Raw genomic sequence first — 18374 nt, 5'->3', positions numbered from 1 at the left:
TCCCTGGTAACTGATTAAATAATTACTGGTTGGCTTTATATACTTAACGATTATAAATCATAGTTACCAGGCTTAGTGAAATATATATCCTTGCAGGACTAGTATAGAACTATTTACGTTTGTTTTGTTAGAATTGACAATGTGAATTTCAAAAGGGCACTGGTGTCTATAGCTTTGTGGCACAGCATTTTTCCTGGTGTATGTGAGACCTCTGTTCAGTCGCCAATGCTACAAAAACATAACAATAATTTCAGAAGAAGGTCAGATTGCTACACATAATTTAGCAATCATTTGGGCAATTCCAGGTCAGAATAACTTCTTTTAAAGCACTAGATAGAAAAATACATGCCCATTTTTTACAGTTTCCCAGAGACTGACTCTTAGACAAGTATTGGGAACTTGATGGGAGTTTTTTTTTTTTTTTTCCCTTTTTTTTTTATTAATTTATTCTTGTTACATCTCAATGTTTATCCCATCCCTTGTATCCTCCCATTCCTCCCCCCCCCCCATTTTCCCATTATTCCCCTCCCCTATGACTGTTCCTGAGGGGGATTACGTCCCCCTATATATTCTCATAGGGTATCAAGTCTCTTCTTGGCTACTTGCTGTCCTTCCTCTGAGTGCCACCAGGTCTCCCCCTCCAGGGGACATGGTCAAATGTGAGGCACCATAGTACGTGAGAAAGTCGTATCACACTCTCCACTCAACTGTGGAGAATATTCTGACCATTGGCTAGATCTGGGAAGGGGTTTAAAGTTTACCTCCTGTATGGTCCTTGGCTGGTGCTTTAGTTTGAGCGGGACCCCTGGGCCCAAATCTGCCTATCATATTGTTCTTTCTTTCTTTTTTTCTTTTTTCTTTTTTCTTTTCCTTTTTTTTTTTTTTAAATTAATTTGTAGAGATTTAATGACTGGTGAATTTTATGGTAACTGCCATCATTACCTTAATACTACAAAGGAAGAATGTACATGCAGCTGACTATGAGGTTGAATGCTGCCTCTTATAGAATGGAATTATTTTTTTTTTTAAGACTATATGTGCTTTTTATGAGCCACCATCTGGTTGCTGTTAATTGAACTTAGGACCTTTGGAAGGACAGCCAGTGCTCTTAACACCTGAGCCATCTCTCCAGCCCTATATGTGCTTTAAAAAAAAAAAAAAATCCAAAGGGTTTGTGTGGTGTGTGTTTTTTTTATGTAATTATACTTTTTCCTAATTATTCTTGCTGCAGTGATAAAATACCCTGACCAGTGCAATTAAAGGGAGAAAGGACTTACTTTGGCTCTTAAATCAAGATTATAATCCATCGTGGCAAGGGAATCATAGCATCAAGATCTTGAGACAGCAGCTCATTTGTGTCTTTGCGTCCACAGTCAAGAAGCTGAGAGCAGTGAATGTCGGTGCTCGGTGCACCTCCCATTTCTATGGTCTGTGGTTCCAGCAACAGTGCTATGTAGGATGAGCCTTTTCACTTCAAATTAACCTAATCCAGAAACGTTCTCAGTGACATGCCCTAAACCAAATAACCCCTCACAGGCTTACCTGGAGACTTGTTTCAAATCCTGTCAAGTTGACAACCGATATTAATATCAGAGATAAGATAAGATGTATTTAGTAGTTGGAATACTAGAGGATAATCAAACATGATACAAATAGCTGAATGCAAAGAAATAGCATCCACCTCGATCCGAGTCGTTGCTCTCATTGTATAGACCTCACTGGCTATTTATCTTGACTTATTCTGGTGCACAGATACAGGGAAATTTTGTGGTCCATGGGTAATCCATGAACCACCTGAAAGATCTGGAAACTCGGAATCTTGTGTCTCCCTCCTGACCCACTAAATCAGACTCTGCATCTTATCATGGTGTTCGAGTGATTCTCGGCTACAGGGAAGTTCAAAATCCAGCATAATTATTATGCCCTTAAGTTACACATGCCTTCTATCCAGCAGCGTCTTCTTATATAACACTTCTCTAGTCTTTCATTGCTTAATGTATGGCATAGCAAGCTAGCCACACTGTTGTCCTAACCCTAACCCCCTCCCACACACACACACACAACCTCTATGATGGTTATAGTTTTTACCTGTAGATATAAATTGAAGAGGAGGGTAGAATTATCTTGGAGAATGAACATAGGAACAACCAAATCCAAAGGAAATTAACATAAAGGAAGTGTCCGGACCACATCTGATGTATAGTTCAATTACCTTTCCAGTCAGAAAAGAAAGCTGTTTGTGTGCGTACGCTGTAGGTTGGACACAGCTAGCCTACGGTGGGACAGACATGAGGAACTGTAACTTCAGTGTTTCCTTTATAGCCTAAAAGGCCAATTAAGCCCTGATGTTCTGAAACTTGGTTATTATGTAACAGTGAAGGTACCTCTCTCTGCAGCTTTACTATTTTAGAAGTAAAACAATACTTTTATTCCAAATATTAAATTAACTCAGGCATTGCTCTCCCACTCTGTCTCCTAAGCTGTGACTCAGATGTCAGAACAAATTTTTTAACTAGTTTAGGGAAGGAATTTTCACAGGTTTCAGGGCCATATTAGCATTGATAAGGCACTTGTATAGAGGGACATTGTCTTTCTGTCCATCTTGTGTTTCGTAAACACTGAACATAGCGCTTAAAGTAGAGTCTGTGCTGTATAGTAACCCCAGGTACTAGTGGAAGAGTCCATATTGCTACTTGGTAATAGGTTTTGAATCCCACATCCTAGAAGCACAACCAAGTGCAAAGACCTAATATTTAAGTTTTTGTCTTTGTATATCAAAGCACCATTTTTGGTAAATTTTTAAAAAATACTTCTTTATTGAGATGTAATCCACACATCATTCAGTTGACCCACTGAACTCATACATTGAGCACTAGACTGTATTTTGTTTTGTTTGCTTGCTTTATTTTGTTTTTGTTTTTTTGAGACAGGGTTTCCTCTGTGTAGCCCCCACTGTCCTGGAACTCACTTTATAGATCAGGCTGGCCTCACTCAGAGGTCTGCCTGCCTCTGCCTCCTGAGTGCAGGGACTAAAGATGTGCACTACCATGCCCTATTAAACTGTCTATTTACGGGGGGAGGGGGTGCTTAGGTTTAAGTAAAGTTATAGGATTTTAGATTGCTAAATGCAGGTTGAGAGAAGTTAAATAACCAAATGGTGTTCATGGTGCATTAGCCTATGGGACTGGGAATAATTTCCTGTTTTTTTACAATGCCTTATTTCATCATCCCTTGTAAACAATAGTTTCCAGAGGGCTTTCCCTATCTTAAGTATGGAAATGTTAACTTTGTAAATGTGCTTGTCTTTCCAGGATTATTATTTACACATGTTGAATAGTTCCAACCGCAACAATACATCACTAAATATAGGTGCTTGTAGTGAAATATTTTATCCCTTAAGAACCAGACCCAAAAAGCAGAACGACTGTGGCAAATGTTACTTGTACGGATCATAGGAAGTTTACAAATTATGTTACACTAATTTAAAAGACTCTAAAATCTATTTCCTTGGCAGGTGGATGTGTGGTAGGTGAACAGAGATGGAGAGATGAGCTGGTTGGTGTTGGGTTTGCAGTGGGCTTCAATATGATTGTATGATATTTCTCCGGCCTTAGGATACACATTAGAGTATGTTCATTTTCATAATGAACTGTTGTTGTATGAGTGAATTCAATGAATACTTCCTTATTCTTACATACTGTCATAAAGATTCTAAAGGTAGACCCAAGATTTTCTATGTTATGATACAAAGAACCATTAGGGGGAATTTGTAGATCTCTTAAGTTTGACTTTAAGAAACTTTGGAGATGTTTTGATGTGCGGGACCTTGAGGAAGCTATACAAGTTTTTCTTCTATAGTTGACTTTATTGGCTTCAGAGGGTAAGCCATACTGTGTACCACCTTGGAGTTCTTAGCATGGTCAAGCTGAGTGATAAAGGATGAAGTGCTGATGCTGATGGCATACACGTTTCTTGCACTTCTGCCTAGTGGTCTTTTCAGTGATTCAGTGGGCTAGGGATGATACGCTTCAAATACAGTGGGATATTGGATGCTTGGGATTAGCAAATTGAAGTCAAAGTGCTTGATTACTGCTTATTCCACTGGCAAAAGCCAAAACCCAAACCAAACAAAAAGCCCTTAGATATAATAAAATGTGATAATGTGTTATACTTTTTGGAGCCATCAAAACCCATGGTCTTTTTGTTTTGTTTTGTTTTGTTTTTCAAGACAGATTTTTTTTCTTGTGTAGCTGTCCTGGACTTGTTTTTTAGATCAGGTTGGCCTCCAGCTCACAGTAATCTACCTGCTTCTACCTCCCTGAGTGCTGAGATTAGAGGTGTGCACCACCATGCCCAGCTCCCATGGTCAGTTTTGATGTCTGATCATTCTGGAGTTTGTTTTAGCAGCTAGGAATCATTGCTCCTAGAAGTCCTGTTTATGTGGATGTTTCAGGAGCAAAAGAAGAAATGCCAGTTTAGGTTATAATGTTGCCGTCCCTCCAGACATACAGAAGCATGTTACTTTGATGTTATTGATAGAGTCTTCTATATTGTGTTAACTTTTCTTTTAAGCAAAGTGATAAAATAATGCCTAATACTTAGATTACCCTGGGAACATTCAACAGGCTTGATTTTTTTCATTAAAGTGAACCAAGACTGTACTGTGCAGTAAAACTGTAATTGGAACCTAAAGGACTGCATGCATTCATCTAACTCAGTGGCTTCTGAATACCCTTAAAATGGTAGCAGGTCTCTGATGATTAACTAGGTGGACCTCAATTAGTGGTATGTATAATTGATTATGCTAAGAAATACCCAATCAATTTTGACTTCATTATTTCGCTTTTGCTCACATGAAGCCAATGAGCAGATCTGAAAAGCCAGTGCCTCCTTAATTCCTTTCCACTTTACAAATTCAGATTGGGTGGGAACAGACTTGAGAACCGCCCGTTTCTATGTTATAAAACATGTTGCCATCAGATTAGTCACAGTTAAACCTCACTATATGATACCTACCAAACTAACAAGTGTACTTTATTTATTTAGTTATTTTAATTCAGTGAAGACTCTAAAAACCTAACATCTTCTCCCTACTTAAACCACTCCCTTTGTCCATGCTGTTGTTACTTTGTGTATGCACAATACTTTAAGCTTTAGCTCATGCCCTGCTTCATATTCATAGTTCTATCTGTTTAGCTTTTGGGTAGTCATTTTAATCCCTGTTAAACTAATTGATCTGATCATGAATTTCATATTTCAGATTTAGTCCCTTGGTTGGAAGGATTGAATATATTATTCATTTTCAAATGGATATTTTTGGTGTCATGATGGTACAGCCACTGGGGAAATGGCTGGGAAGGAGGAGGGGTTCAGAGGGAAAGGGATGAGATGGCAGAGGGTATTAGGGGAACATAACCACAGTGCATTGAAGATAGGTATGAAACTGTCAAGAAAGAAGAGCTAGAGAGGTGACTGGGCTCTTAAGAGCATAGCTGCTCTTCTGGAGAACTTGGGTTTATTCCCAGCACTCAAATGGTAGCTCACAATTGCCTGCAACTCCAGTTCCTTGAGATCTTATGTTCTCTTCTGGCCTCCAAAGGCACAGACATACATGCTGCCAAAATATCCATAGAAATAAAATAAACAAGAACAAAAGGAAGAATGGAAGGAAGGAGGAAGGAAGGAAGGAAGGGAGGGTGGGAGGGAAAGAGGAAGGAAGGGAGGGAGGAAGGAAGAAAGGAAGGGAGGGAGGGAGAGGGAGGGAGAGGGAGGAAGGAAGGGAGGGAGGGAGGAAGACGGGGAAGAAGGAAGACAGGGAGGAAGGAAGACAGGGAGGGACGGAAGAAGCCATGAAAGAGATCTGGGCCAGCTAGCTGCGATTATGAAAAAATTTAAAAGCTCCATTCAAGATTGTTCTAATGGGCTATAGATAGAGAGATGTTAATTGTGTCATCATATTTTGTAATGATATGAACTCTGAATGTGATAAAATGTAGTGGGAGTTTAAGAATATATTGTTTGGCAAATTGGAACACTACTATGGACTTTAATTAAAATGCCACACATTAAAGGAGTACAGGCATATAGATAGATGGGGGAAAGCCACTCAGGAATCCCCCTCTGCTGCCCTGCCTCCATAGGAACTCCATGACTTGGCAGAATTCACAGATCGTCATAAGTATGTTCTGAGTGCAGCCCAGGGCAGATTTTCTGTTAACTAGAACAAGAACTGTTTTTCCATAGTAGTACTCATAATTAAGTTAACTATCAGATCAGCTTTTCTTTGAAAACCATGTGGCATAAAGTCAAAACAGGGGACTCTGGTATCTCGTAGGCACAGAATAAAATCCCAAGAATACCACTGTTGGATGGTAATGACCTTTGGCCCTTATGGTCCTAGTTACAGTGTGTCTCTTAGGATGATTGCAAGAAATAAAATAAAATGCAAAAATCCTAGCACATAACTTATATCTACTAAATGTGAATCTTTGTCATAGGGACTATTTACAGAGTGGTCATTCTGTACTAGGTACTCCGTGTGTGTGTGTGTGTGTGTGTGTGTGTGTGTGTGTGTGTGTGTGTGTGTGTGTGTCATGTGCCTGTGTTCATGAGTGTGTGTGTGTGTATGTCATATGCCTGTGTTCATGAGTGTGTATGTGTGTGTGTGTCATATGCCTGTGTTTATGTGTGTGTGTGAGTGTGTGTGTGTGTGTGTGTGTATAGCATATGCCTGTGTTCATGTGTGTGTTTATAAGGATTCAAGAGATTGGTGTTTGCTGTGCTCTTCTTTCTCTACTTTAGTTTTTACAGCAAGGTCTCTCTCTCTCTCCCTCTCCCTCCATCCCCCCCCCCTCTCTCTCTCTCTCTCTCTCTCTCTCTCTCTCTCTCTCTCTGTGTCTCTCTCTGTCTCTCTGTCTCTCTCTCTCTCTCTCTCTGCCTTAACCTGGAGCTCCCTGATGCAACAAGAGTAGCAAGCTAGTGAGCACCAGGGACTTCTCTTGTCTCCACCTCCTCAGTGCTAGGATTTCATGTACACCACCACACATGACTTTTATTTACCCCCCCCCCTTCTTAATGTGAGCACTAGACATCTGATCACAGGTCCTCATACTTGTAAGGCCAGCACTTACCAACCAGGTCATCTCCCCAGGCTCCTTGCTGTGGTTTTATGCAAATGTTATTATGTAGAATTTATCACTCTACTATTTCACAAATAAGGGACTAAATCACTAAAATAATACAGAAAACATAGAAGCTCAGCTGGGGTTCAAATCAGAGCCCACACCTTCTTAACTAGTGTGCTGCTCAGCCTCACCTGTTCTGGCCATTTCCACTGAGTACATCCCAGGGGCGATTTGAATGTCGTCTCACTTCAATGCATGTTTACCTAATCCAAACAAACATGGGAGAAGCAAACAATGCTGTCTAGTCAAGTATAAGTTATTTTAATTTGTCCATTCTTTTGAATGAGCCCCAACATTGTTTCTTTTCAATTGTAGGAAACCCAGCGCTCACCTGAATATAGACAGTACGCTTAATTTGTCCCAGGACCTTCATAACTCTTGTCTTCTTTGTTTTACAGTTTATGAATAACTAAAAACAACAACACATTTCAGAGTTATTTGGAAAGGATCCCAAATGTTCTAATATGATATATATGTACACACACACACACACACACACACACACACACACACACACACACACACATATATATAATTTTTTTGAAAACCCACCAAGAGGTGATTACGAAAGGTAAATGTTATCTGCTGTTCCCAAGCGTCGTGGTGGTGATGTTCTCCAAGCATTCACCTATGCCCAAATTTCCACTTGTGCAAAACCTAAGGCCCTATTTAGCTGCCGCTTCTAGTAAGTACAGCATTTTCAGACATATTCCTTAGAGCCAGTTGTTAAGAGATTGTGTGTACAAGGTAGGCTGCAGAGTGCATTTGCTGGAAGAGCGCCCTTTGGCCCTGGCATTATTCTAGAGATCATCACCAGTTTATCCAAATGTTACCCATTTCTAGTTATCGTCAACACTTGAAAATTTGTTTTTCCAGCCGGGCAGTGGTGGGCACACACCTTTAATCCCAGCACTCGGGAGGCAGAGGCAGGTGGATTGCTGTGAGTTTGAGGCCCCTGGTCTACAAAGCGAGTCCAGGACAGCCAAGGCTACACAGAGAAACCCTGTCTCAAAAACCAAAACCAACCAAACAAACAAATTGTTTTTCCTAAGGCAGCAATTTTTAAGTGTGACTTCACCACACAGCAGGGTTTTCTACTAGTTCCAAGGAGGTGGCAGAGAAGTCTCAAAACAAAATTAATTTTTTTACTTCTAGAAAGCAGTATACAGTAGCACATCATTTGGGGGAACTCAGGGGAGTACCAGTAACCAGGATGTGGAACCATCATAGCTATCGATGGGGGAGCCTTGAAGAGACCTTCAATCCTGCATCTCTACACAAGACCCCCACCCCCACTCCACCCCAGGGCTGTAGGAGGTTGTCCAAACACCTCCACCAGGCTTGATCCATGTCTAACTACAAGGCTTGGTGAGGTCCCAATAGATAATTGCTTTCTAGGTCAGCTTAATCATAGTCATCTCCAGGGAGCCTTGACCCTGTGCGCCTTGGCATAAAGGATCATTTAGGAGAAGACCACAGTTTGAATTATTTGCTTTTCTTCACAGTCTCATTCTGGGTCACTGAACGACACCCTAAACCTAAGGATTCCCCAACTGAGCCCATTTGCCTGCCGGTCATAGATCTTTGTTTGGTCACTCAGCCTCAATCTGTCTACTTGGAACTAGGCTTTAAGTATGTCCTACCCTAAGTATTTTGTCTAGTCCTTTTTCTGTCAAATGCATTGCCCTTGCTCTCTCCCTGAAGAGGAGAGGACAAGGCCAGTATCAAGCTATTCTTTACTTCACAGGGTGTGCATGGATGTGGGGCCATCTACTGGGGTATGGGCCATGGTAGTTTTCATATTAATTTTGGGATGTAATCCTTTTGTGTCTTTAAGGTTTTCTTCATCATATGTGTCCGTGATTCGCAGCATATTTTTCTGTACCTGATTAGATGGTTTTCTGAGTATTTTGGTGTATTTTTTTTTGTAAACATCTTTTTTAAAATTTTAAATTAAAATAAATTCATTGAGGATAAACAGTATGCAGCTTTACAGACCATTTTATGCGACTCCTAATGTGGTCTTTTAGCTTCTCCTCTTACTTTATGTTTGTGTGTACCTATAATTTCAAAATATTTATTATAGTCATCTGCAGCATATATAAGTAGAATTAATATACATAGATGTATGCCTTTTATTTCACCAAAGAATGTTGTCCTTTAATGTCCACAGGTTGTGGAAGCCTTTTGTATTGATAGCAGTTCTTTGGAAATAGAAACAATCACACCTTAATTCTTCAAATTCCAATCTTTGCGTGAAGTATTCAAATTAAACCATGGCATGGGTGTCCCAATGAATTGTTATAGGCATATTGTCAGGAGAGATGGATGAAATGGCCGTTCTTAAGTTTTGGTGAACAGAACTTCTGAGTATCTCTTCTATATCTATAATACTTGACAGGCAAAGACTTAAATCGCAAGGCACAGCAGCGCAGTGGGTGGAGAGAAATATAGACACTTACGGTAAACCATGACCATAGAGACTGTCCACTTCACACCAATTCAGAGTCCCCCACTTCCAGACTCCTTTTTTGTTGTTGTTGTTGTTGTTGTTTTGTTGGGAGTGGGGGGGGGTGGGAGGCTGGATGCATTCTGTAGCTCCTCAAAAAAAGTTTGTTTTTTTTTTTTTAAAACAATTGTAAAATAATCTGAGATTTCCCCCAAAAGTCACAAGGTTGTTGGAGACACCGCTGTGCCAGAGGCCTGTTCTTTCACATTTGTTGCAGGATCCACACAATGCAATTAAACAGGTTTTATTGCTTATTAATTTGTTTTAACATTTGCTTCATTTTCTTTTACTCCTTGCCGGTAAGAAAACACTTTCTCCTCTTTATTTTCAACTTTCTCTAAATAAGTTGATTGAAGCTACATTTTTTTTTTCACAAATTAAAATCTTTTAAGAGACAACACAAGAAATTATGAAAAGCTTGGTATATTTTACCCTCTTGTGTCTGACTACATCAATTATATATAACAAATAGAACAATTGAAACCTTAACCATCTTTTTTTTTTTTTTTTTTTAACTATTCCTACGAAAACAACCGTTTCCCTTGTGGGAGGAGGCCAGTTTAACTACAAAGAGATTACAAACACCATTTGTGGGTCTAAATAGTGTTGCTTGGTGCTTTTGAAAGAACCATAATTAACAAGGTTGTAAAACCCAACAGTCACCCATCTCGTCCTTCCTGTGTAGCTTTTTGAAACCTTTGGTTTGTAAGGGGCACAGAGGGAGGTGTGTGTGTGTGTGTGTGTGTGTGTGTGTGTGTGTGTGTGTGTGTCTGAGTTACTCGCTAGTGATTTGTGCCATAGTACATCAGACTGACTTTAGAAGCAGGGAAATATTTCTCCTTGTCTTAGCTACTGGTTGTTTATTCTTCCTTTATTGAGAGAGAGAGAGAGAGAGAGAGAGAGAGAGAGAGAGAGAGAGAGAGAGAGAGAGAGAGAGAGAGAGAGAGAGAGAGAAAGGGGGAAAAAGAAACAAAGCACTAGTGATTTTCTTTTATGAATGTAGACCATAGAGGGATAAATAGCCCCTGCCGAAGAGGAAGGTCAAGTTCCAAGTTTTTCTTTTCCTTCGCACTCAGGAATACGCAAATGGAAGGCTGGCCAAACATAGGAGTAGCAGGCATCTGATGGTTAATCCCTCCCCCCAGGACTTTTTATGTACATAAGCAGAAGTCACTGGAGCAGCTGCGCCGCATTAGTTCCAATAGTTTAGCAGGCTGCTTTGCAGGCAGGGCTGACAAAAGCCGAGCTGGTGCGGTGGCTCCCCTCCATGTTCCCCAGCCTCCCGGAGCTCGTCAAGTGATCTTTGGCTGGGGCTGGGGGAGGAGGGTGACGTTGATCAGGCTTCGGCGGCGGGGGAGTGCGCTCGTCTGGTCTACACCCAGCAGCCTCCACCGAGACACTGAGGCAGGGCGGAATGAACTGACAGCAGCTGGAACCGACCTGTTTCCCTGGATATTCCCCAGACTTGGATCAAGGGACTGGACTCACTGGAAACAGGCCAGGCAACCACGTTGCCCTGGATTGTGGCCAACTGTACAAAGTTGACCAGGAAAATGGCTCAGCAGACGACAAGCCCGGACACCCTAACCGTCCCCGAAGTGGATAATCCGCATGTTCCAAACCCATGGCTCAACGAGGATCTTGTGAAATCCTTGCGGGAAAACCTGTTGCAGCACGAAAAGTCCAAGACAGCGAGGAAATCCGTTTCTCCTAAGCTCTCCCCGGTGATTTCTCCCAGGAATTCCCCCAGGCTCCTGCGCAGGATGCTTCTCAGTAGCAACATCCCCAAGCAGCGGCGCTTCACAGTGGCACATACGTGGTAAGGTCTGCGCTGATTCCCTGAAACGTTAGCCATACCGGTTCAGGGATTTTGCTCCTCCTGCGGCTCTGGGGGTGGGGAGAAAGATCATCATTCCGTTCCCGTGATTTATCGGAAGTAATCTACCTTCATAGTATGTACCACCAATGCCCAAGTCAGGGCAGGAGTCCTAGAGATAGCTAACAGGAGTGGTTGAAGTGGGTGGTTCTCAGAGCTCTGCTATTGCAAGTTCCTACAAGAAAATTGGATTCCAGGTGCCACAAAAGAATGTAGGTTTACTCCTATACCTTCCCAAGTGGTGGCGTTTCTTTGATTTCTTAAGCTAATGTCCCTGCCAGATTCTTACCAGAGAGGACCAGAACGGAGGGGAGGGTCATCAGACTTAGCTGTCTCCTGAGTGATACCTATTTGAACAGGATGCTCACAATAGTGTGTAAAGACGTCCCCCCTAAAACTGCTTCCTACTTGATTGTGTTTATAATTTTCATCATGCAATTTCAGAGAGCTGGAAAGGGGTTAGCAAGCCCACAGGAAATGACAGGCACTACTTGATACTCTGATCATGTCCTTTGAATTAGGATGTTTTGAATGTTGTATATTTATATTTTCCTTATGAATATTTTATCATTATAATAGGTGAAGTTATTTTATGCATTTTCTTCCAGTGTACTTTTTTTTTCTCCTGGAGGACTTTTGATATTTTCTTGCTCTTGAAAATAACAAATATTTAAGTAAAGCCGTCAAGCTGCTTCCTTGGAATTTCTGCCTAAGAATAGAAAATTTAAGTCTTGCTTATATCAGGAGGTCCCTGTTCTGATGTCTGCAATGGATATAGGATTAGTTAACTTTAGCCACTCCTAGGTGCTACGCATATATGACCTCTACATTTTGATGAAATGAATATAAAGTATAATGAAGCAAACATCATAACAAAGAGAAAGCATGGGTGTGAGACGGGAAACTGGCTAAATAATTTTTATAGAGTTTTCTCAAGCAAGTCAGTGTGTCTGAGATGAAAAAAAAAAAACCCAACAAAATAAAATGGGTGGGGGTGGGGCAGGGAGACTCAAGGAAGAATGCAGTAAGAAATAGAGGGAGCCCAGATATAAGTGGCATGGTTGTGCCCAGAAATACATTAATATGACACCACAAATAAAAGGTATGTCACACTCAAAGACACATCCAACTCCAGAATGTCTGACTAAGGACGTGTTTCTATTGTCTTCTAGAGTTTAACTAGATGGCAAAGACTCTACGTTCCATTGCAGATGGTGGCCATGCGAGGGATAAGGCAAATGCTGGCTTTTTTTTTTTTTTTTTCAGTGTTTAAAAAACTGTATCTGGGAAGTGATGAGTTTCTCTGAGGAAGATGTTGGAAACTTTGTCAACAACAAATGGAGGATAAGAGGGATGGCAGGGCAAACACTGGGTGATGCTCACAGGAAGGGATTGGCTCAAGACCAGGCGCTGAGGGCCAGGCAGGAAAGCTGGCTTCAGGCGACAAAGAAACAGGACCAGCCTTTTGGTGCCCTCTATCTTTTATTATCATAGTCCCTGAGACTGTGTATTGCTGACAGGGTAAGCATCACTCGGCGTTTGATTTCAGTCCACGTGAAGCGGCCTAGAGTTCAGCTGAAGGTTATCCGAGCTATTTGGACATGTTGAGTATAAGAGAAGTCAGGAAATCTCATGAAAACAGGCTTTCTTCTGAGCTCCGTGGCACTTCCTTTTCTGGGGCTGTCTGGAAAAACTCCAAACACAGCGTTGCTACTACTGTTCCTTTCTGGGCTATCCAGTCTCAGCCAGATCAGGTGGCATAAAGAAGGGCACGGAAATGGAAAAGATACACGTGCCATCGATCCTTAATTAACTCAGGAGGAAAGGGTTTCCCTCAGCAGCCGAAAACCACCCCAGAGGGAGTTGGAAATAGCATCTCGGTGTTTTCATTTTGTCTCAACGAGCCCAAGGCTTTGATTCATGCCACAGGTTGTCCTCCGACAGCCATGCCATCTGTGCTTCTGCTTTGCACTAGGCACGAGGCTGAATTTCTCCTCTACTATTCATTCATAATTTTAATTTACGAGCACAATGTGCTTCAGTCTACTCTTCAGCTTTTTAATGGCAAAATTCAAAGTACACAATGCACACACAGACACAATTGGTGTCTAACTATATTCACATCTCCTACTTCCTAAATCATCAGCTGCTTAAACGCATGCTTCATAGGAGCCTGCCTCAGCATCTTGGCTTCTGCTCGTTGCATCCCTTCCACTTAATGCATGCATAAATAGTATGCTCTTAGCTTGAATGTTTAGATCTCATGTGTAACGGTTATAAAGTTGAACAAGGGTTATTTCTTGGCTTTAAGTACTTTACACTGTAGTTCAAAAGAGTAATGTTGGAAGGCATCTGTTTCTGTTACAGAGCTTGTCATTCTATAAAAACAGCCTCCCAATCTCAGTGAATTGACACAGTGAATGGCATTTATTTGCTTCTTTTTTTTTTTTTTTTTCCAGGAGACAGGCATGGGGTCCTACCATCTTGTGGGGTCTCTTGTTCAAAGCAGAATCCCCAATGTTGATAGCCAATGCTGTATACGGATAAAGAACATGAAAGATGGTAGGGGTGAGTGCTTATGAGGCAAGTCTAGAAGCTCATGGACCACTAAGGCTTGTTTGCCTCTAGAGCTCAGCCCTGCACCACATCTAACTTCAGAAGAGGCTGGGCCACATGCCTCAGCTCGGCTCCATGAAACAAGGTCAGACAGGTCTGGTCAACAGCTGTGGTTATTGTGTGTTAGGGATGGCCTGGTTCACTCTCTGTGCCATAGTTGAACTTTGAAGGTTCTTTGGCCTCTGTAAACTTCTGAGGTGAGGACCATCCCTATCAATACTTTTGTTTGTTAGGTATAATGAATGAAAAGACCTTGACTGTAAGTAGACCTTCCTTGCACTTGTCACTCATCAGTGTAGGATGCCCTCAGCCTGAATGTTGGTTTTTTTTCCTACTGTTTTTCTTCTTCTTCTTCTTCTTCTTCTTCTTCTTCTTCTTCTTCTTCTTCTTCTTCTTCTTCTTCTTCTTCTCCTCCTCCTTCTCCTTCTCCTTCTCCTTCTCCTTCTCCTTCTCCTTCTCCTTCTCCTTCTTCTTCTTCTTCTTCTTCTTCTTCTTCTTCTTCTTCTTCTCCTCCTTCTCCTTCTCCTTCTCCTTCTCCTTCTCCTTCTCCTTCTCCTTCTCCTTCTTCTTCTTCTTCTTCTTCTTCTTCTTCTTCTTCTTCTTCTTCTTCTCCTTCTTCTTCTTCTTTTTCTTCTCCTCCTCCTTCTCCTTCTTCTTTTGCCTTATACAGAGCTTTGGATTAACCCACTAAAAGGCCAGAGTCCTATTCTGCTCATCTTCGAACATCCATGCTTCACATCATGGCCGGCCAATGGTGAATACTTAATACATGTCACATAACTAGAGACACTGATCAATATTTTAGTTCTCTTTAGTTTCAGTTTTTCACCCACTTGCGTCCTTGGTTTGCCAAGCGTATCTTCAGTCTGGATACTTCATTTGCTTTTCCTGGTCCACTTAAAGTGTGGCTTATGCAGTTGACCCAATGCTGAGGAACTGTGGGGCCTAATGCAGAGAGCAGCTAAGCTGTCAGAAACCAGACTGCTGAAGCTGCGGGTCTGAATGTAACAGCTGTGTGGTTTTTGATAACTTGCTGAACATATACTTCCATTTCCCTGGTACCCAATTTCCCAAGAATGGCAGGTACAATTTTGGGATTTCTGTGCTGAGGATCTTAAAGTCAGTGTTTAGTCATGACTAAATCACAAAACCTTTGCTCATTTATATGTAAATTAGAGTGTGTTTCATGGAGATAAATGCTTAGCAAGCATCCTTACTGATATTTTTATTTTTTTGTACTAAATCCTACTCCTAGCTTTGGTCCACATGGACATTTAGGACGGTGTTTACATTTCCAGGTGGCTAACTTGTCAGTTGTTTCTGAGTAGATTGGATTTAATGTGTTTTATGATTCTATGAGCCCAACAGAGTGAGCGGGGTTTTTTTTTTTTTGTTGTTGTTGTTGTCGTTTGTTTTTTTGTTTTGCTTTTTTAACTATGGGAGAGAAGACAATAAAAAAAGGTTTTGCTGATGGTGGGTACGTCTCTCTGCCCCATCCCCCTTTCACACATCTCTCAAGTCTTTGCTCTCTTGGAGAACGAGCCAACCAGGAATAACCTTGTCCTTTTTAGATTTCTGTAGCATGATTTGCTTCTGCCACTCTCTCAATGGTCACTGTTACTAATTGTGTCACTAAACACTAGTGGCTATTTCCTGAACTGCCTCCATGTCAGGGTTAGACCATTCACACATCCGTGTTTGTCACTACTGTTTTATGGATTGTACTTAATACGTAACACAGTGCCATCCATGACTGTAGCCAGGATTCTGACTTAATCTTAGTAGGGAGTTCCCTATGACACCATCAGGAATTCCAAGTCTATAGAATCCCTCATTTAACCTTCAATTTCAGTTGACTTCAGAGAAACCAGTCAGAAAATAGTTTTTTTGTTGTTGTTTTTTGTTGTTGTCTAGTTGGGTGTTTGTTTTTTTTTGGATTGTGTGTGTGTGTTTTTTTTTTCTTTCACTCAATTTTAGCACATTTGCCTTGTATTAGGCCCAAGAGGAGTCATGAAGTAAAAATAAAGCCTACAGATTTCTGTACTGGGGATCGTAACGTCAGTGTGTAGTCATGATTAAATCACAAAACCTTTGCTCCTTTTTTTCACAATCTGTGTTGTGTTGTGTTGTGTTTTGTTTTTGAGACAGGGCTACACTGTGTAATCACGTCTGGCCTAGAACTCATTACAGTAGCTCTGATTGGCCTACAACTCATGTTCTTTCCTTTTCTTCTAGCCATGGCATGACTGGAGTTAGAGGTCCATGCAACCACGTCCTGCTTGTTTCCCATTCTGCTACGATGAAGCTTAGGAGCAATTATGGCCACTTTTTAAGTTACAGCACTGTCCTAGGCATGCACAATAAACTCAAATAGTTACCACTCAGATTTTTTAAATATCATCGTCTTATCACTAGATGCATAAGGTCTCCCTGCCTCATGGTGCTAGAGACCAAACCCAGAGTCGCCCTTATATGTAGCTCTCAAAGCTATTTTTAAATTTTTTCTACATGTTAAAACCAAATCAAGTCTTTCTAAGACATAACCTGATGGGGATTTTTTCTTCCCATTTGAGGACTGGATGAGAAAATTCTCAGTGACTCCAAACACATCACTGTGTCCTGTGCTCCTCTGCCACCCTGAGCGAAAGGAAAAGTCACAGAGTGCACAGCGGTGACATTGTAGCAAGCACCTTATCTTCTTAAGTGCCCTGTGTACCCATGTGCTTTCCACTGAAACACGTTCAACGGTGTAACTACTTGTTGCATCTTTAAATAAGAAAACCCCGTCTTTAGGATTACGATTCGGAGGATCACTATGCCTCCTTCAAAGGCTTTTGTGAAACAATTAAGGCAGAATTTTGTATCTCCTTTGATAAAAGTGTGAATAATGTAATGTAGCTTTGCATATTCTTGTGCTGCACATGGGCTGGATTTTTAGAATTTTTTAAAAGACTTTAAGCAGAACCTTGTAATTTGTGTAAATGACAAGTGTAAAATCCTTCCATAAAATGCTTAAAAATATGCGCTGTTTCAAATAAAACCAAGAATTGCAGCATTCAAAAAAATCTTGTTAAGGAGTTACATGGTGTTGCCGTATGTATGTATGTATGTATGTATGTATGTATGTGTGTGTATGTATGTATATATGTATGTATGTGTGTATGTATTTTCTTAACTAGGCCTAGAATTACTCATGATTAAAAGTGACTACTTACTCCTCGGTCCTCCTTTCTTCAGCAACTGAACTTGCTTTCAGAGTGAGATATGTATTATGAGTTATATTCATGTTATTATGCATATAATGAATATATTATGAATTATGAATATAAGTCACAAGGCAGGGAAGAAATGGTCACCTATAAAGGAAATGCCCTTCCTTTGAGAGTGTGGAGGCTAGCCCTGCATAAGTAGCCTTTTGAAAGCGGCTGCTTGATGGCTATTTGAGGACTCTGCACTCCTTCTCCTTCCACCTCCGTAGTTAGCTTCCAGGCTCTTGCTCTCTGCTCTCTTCCTTGCCTCTCTTTTCTCTCCTCTCCCTTCTCACTCGCCCTCTGAAGACATTCAGAGACAAGTGTTACTGTTGCTCTCCTTGCAAACAGAACTCAGGTGAAGAGTGATGTTGCTGGGAGCGTCCCAGGGTAATCACTGAGGGACTAGATTAAACACTGCAGCCATGCTTGAAGAGGCAGACAGCTCAGGCATCGGCTGTGGTGTTTTCTTTAGCGTCTGTCTTTTAGCTTTTGAAGTGAACATGAAAGACATTATTAGTGGTTCTTTAGAACCAGAGCCTTCAGGAGCTCACTTCTCTTATAGAATACATTAAGTGACCCGGAATAGTCGCTACGTTACAAAAATCAAACTCTGACAATCACTTACTGAGGAGGAAAGTAAGGACCGCTGGACCCAGCTCTTATGACTCCAGTGTACTTCCTGTGACCACTGACATTTATTTTAATGAAGATAAGAATCCTATTTTTACCTGCTGAAGCTGTTGCTGGTGAATGGGCTTTCAAACAAAAGGATGTTCTTGAAAGCACAAAAGAGATTGGATAAGAAGAAATATTGTTTTAATGTTGAACCTAAAATGTCATTTAAATAATATAAATTGTATCTTTTATTTTTTAATTTACTATTTGCAACTAAAAAGTCTTACTTCCCCGTGACTTTAGGTAACTAGGAAAGTGTCAAC

General features: G+C 41.0%; 1 protein-coding gene across 7 annotated transcripts in view; it reads left to right on the top strand.

Annotated features, from left to right (window-relative positions):
* The window catches only part of Pde4d (phosphodiesterase 4D), a 1424262-nt gene that overhangs the window by 736587 nt on the left and 669301 nt on the right, over window positions 1–18374 (top strand). The window contains exon 1 of one of the 7 annotated variants that reach the window (XM_051172555.1): window positions 10875–11512. The exons of the other annotated variants lie outside the window; for them this stretch is intronic. Within the exon in view, the coding sequence (XP_051028512.1) occupies window positions 11247–11512 (266 nt within the window). The 5' untranslated portion in view covers window positions 10875–11246. Of the gene's footprint in view, window positions 1–10874; window positions 11513–18374 lie in introns of those variants that run through there. 7 annotated transcript variants of the gene reach the window in all.

This window comes from Acomys russatus, chromosome 30 (genome assembly GCF_903995435.1).
Source record: "Acomys russatus chromosome 30, mAcoRus1.1, whole genome shotgun sequence".
NCBI lineage: Eukaryota > Metazoa > Chordata > Mammalia > Rodentia > Muridae > Acomys > Acomys russatus.
Note: the sequence above shows the minus strand (reverse complement) of the source record. Positions and strands in the feature narration are given on the sequence as shown.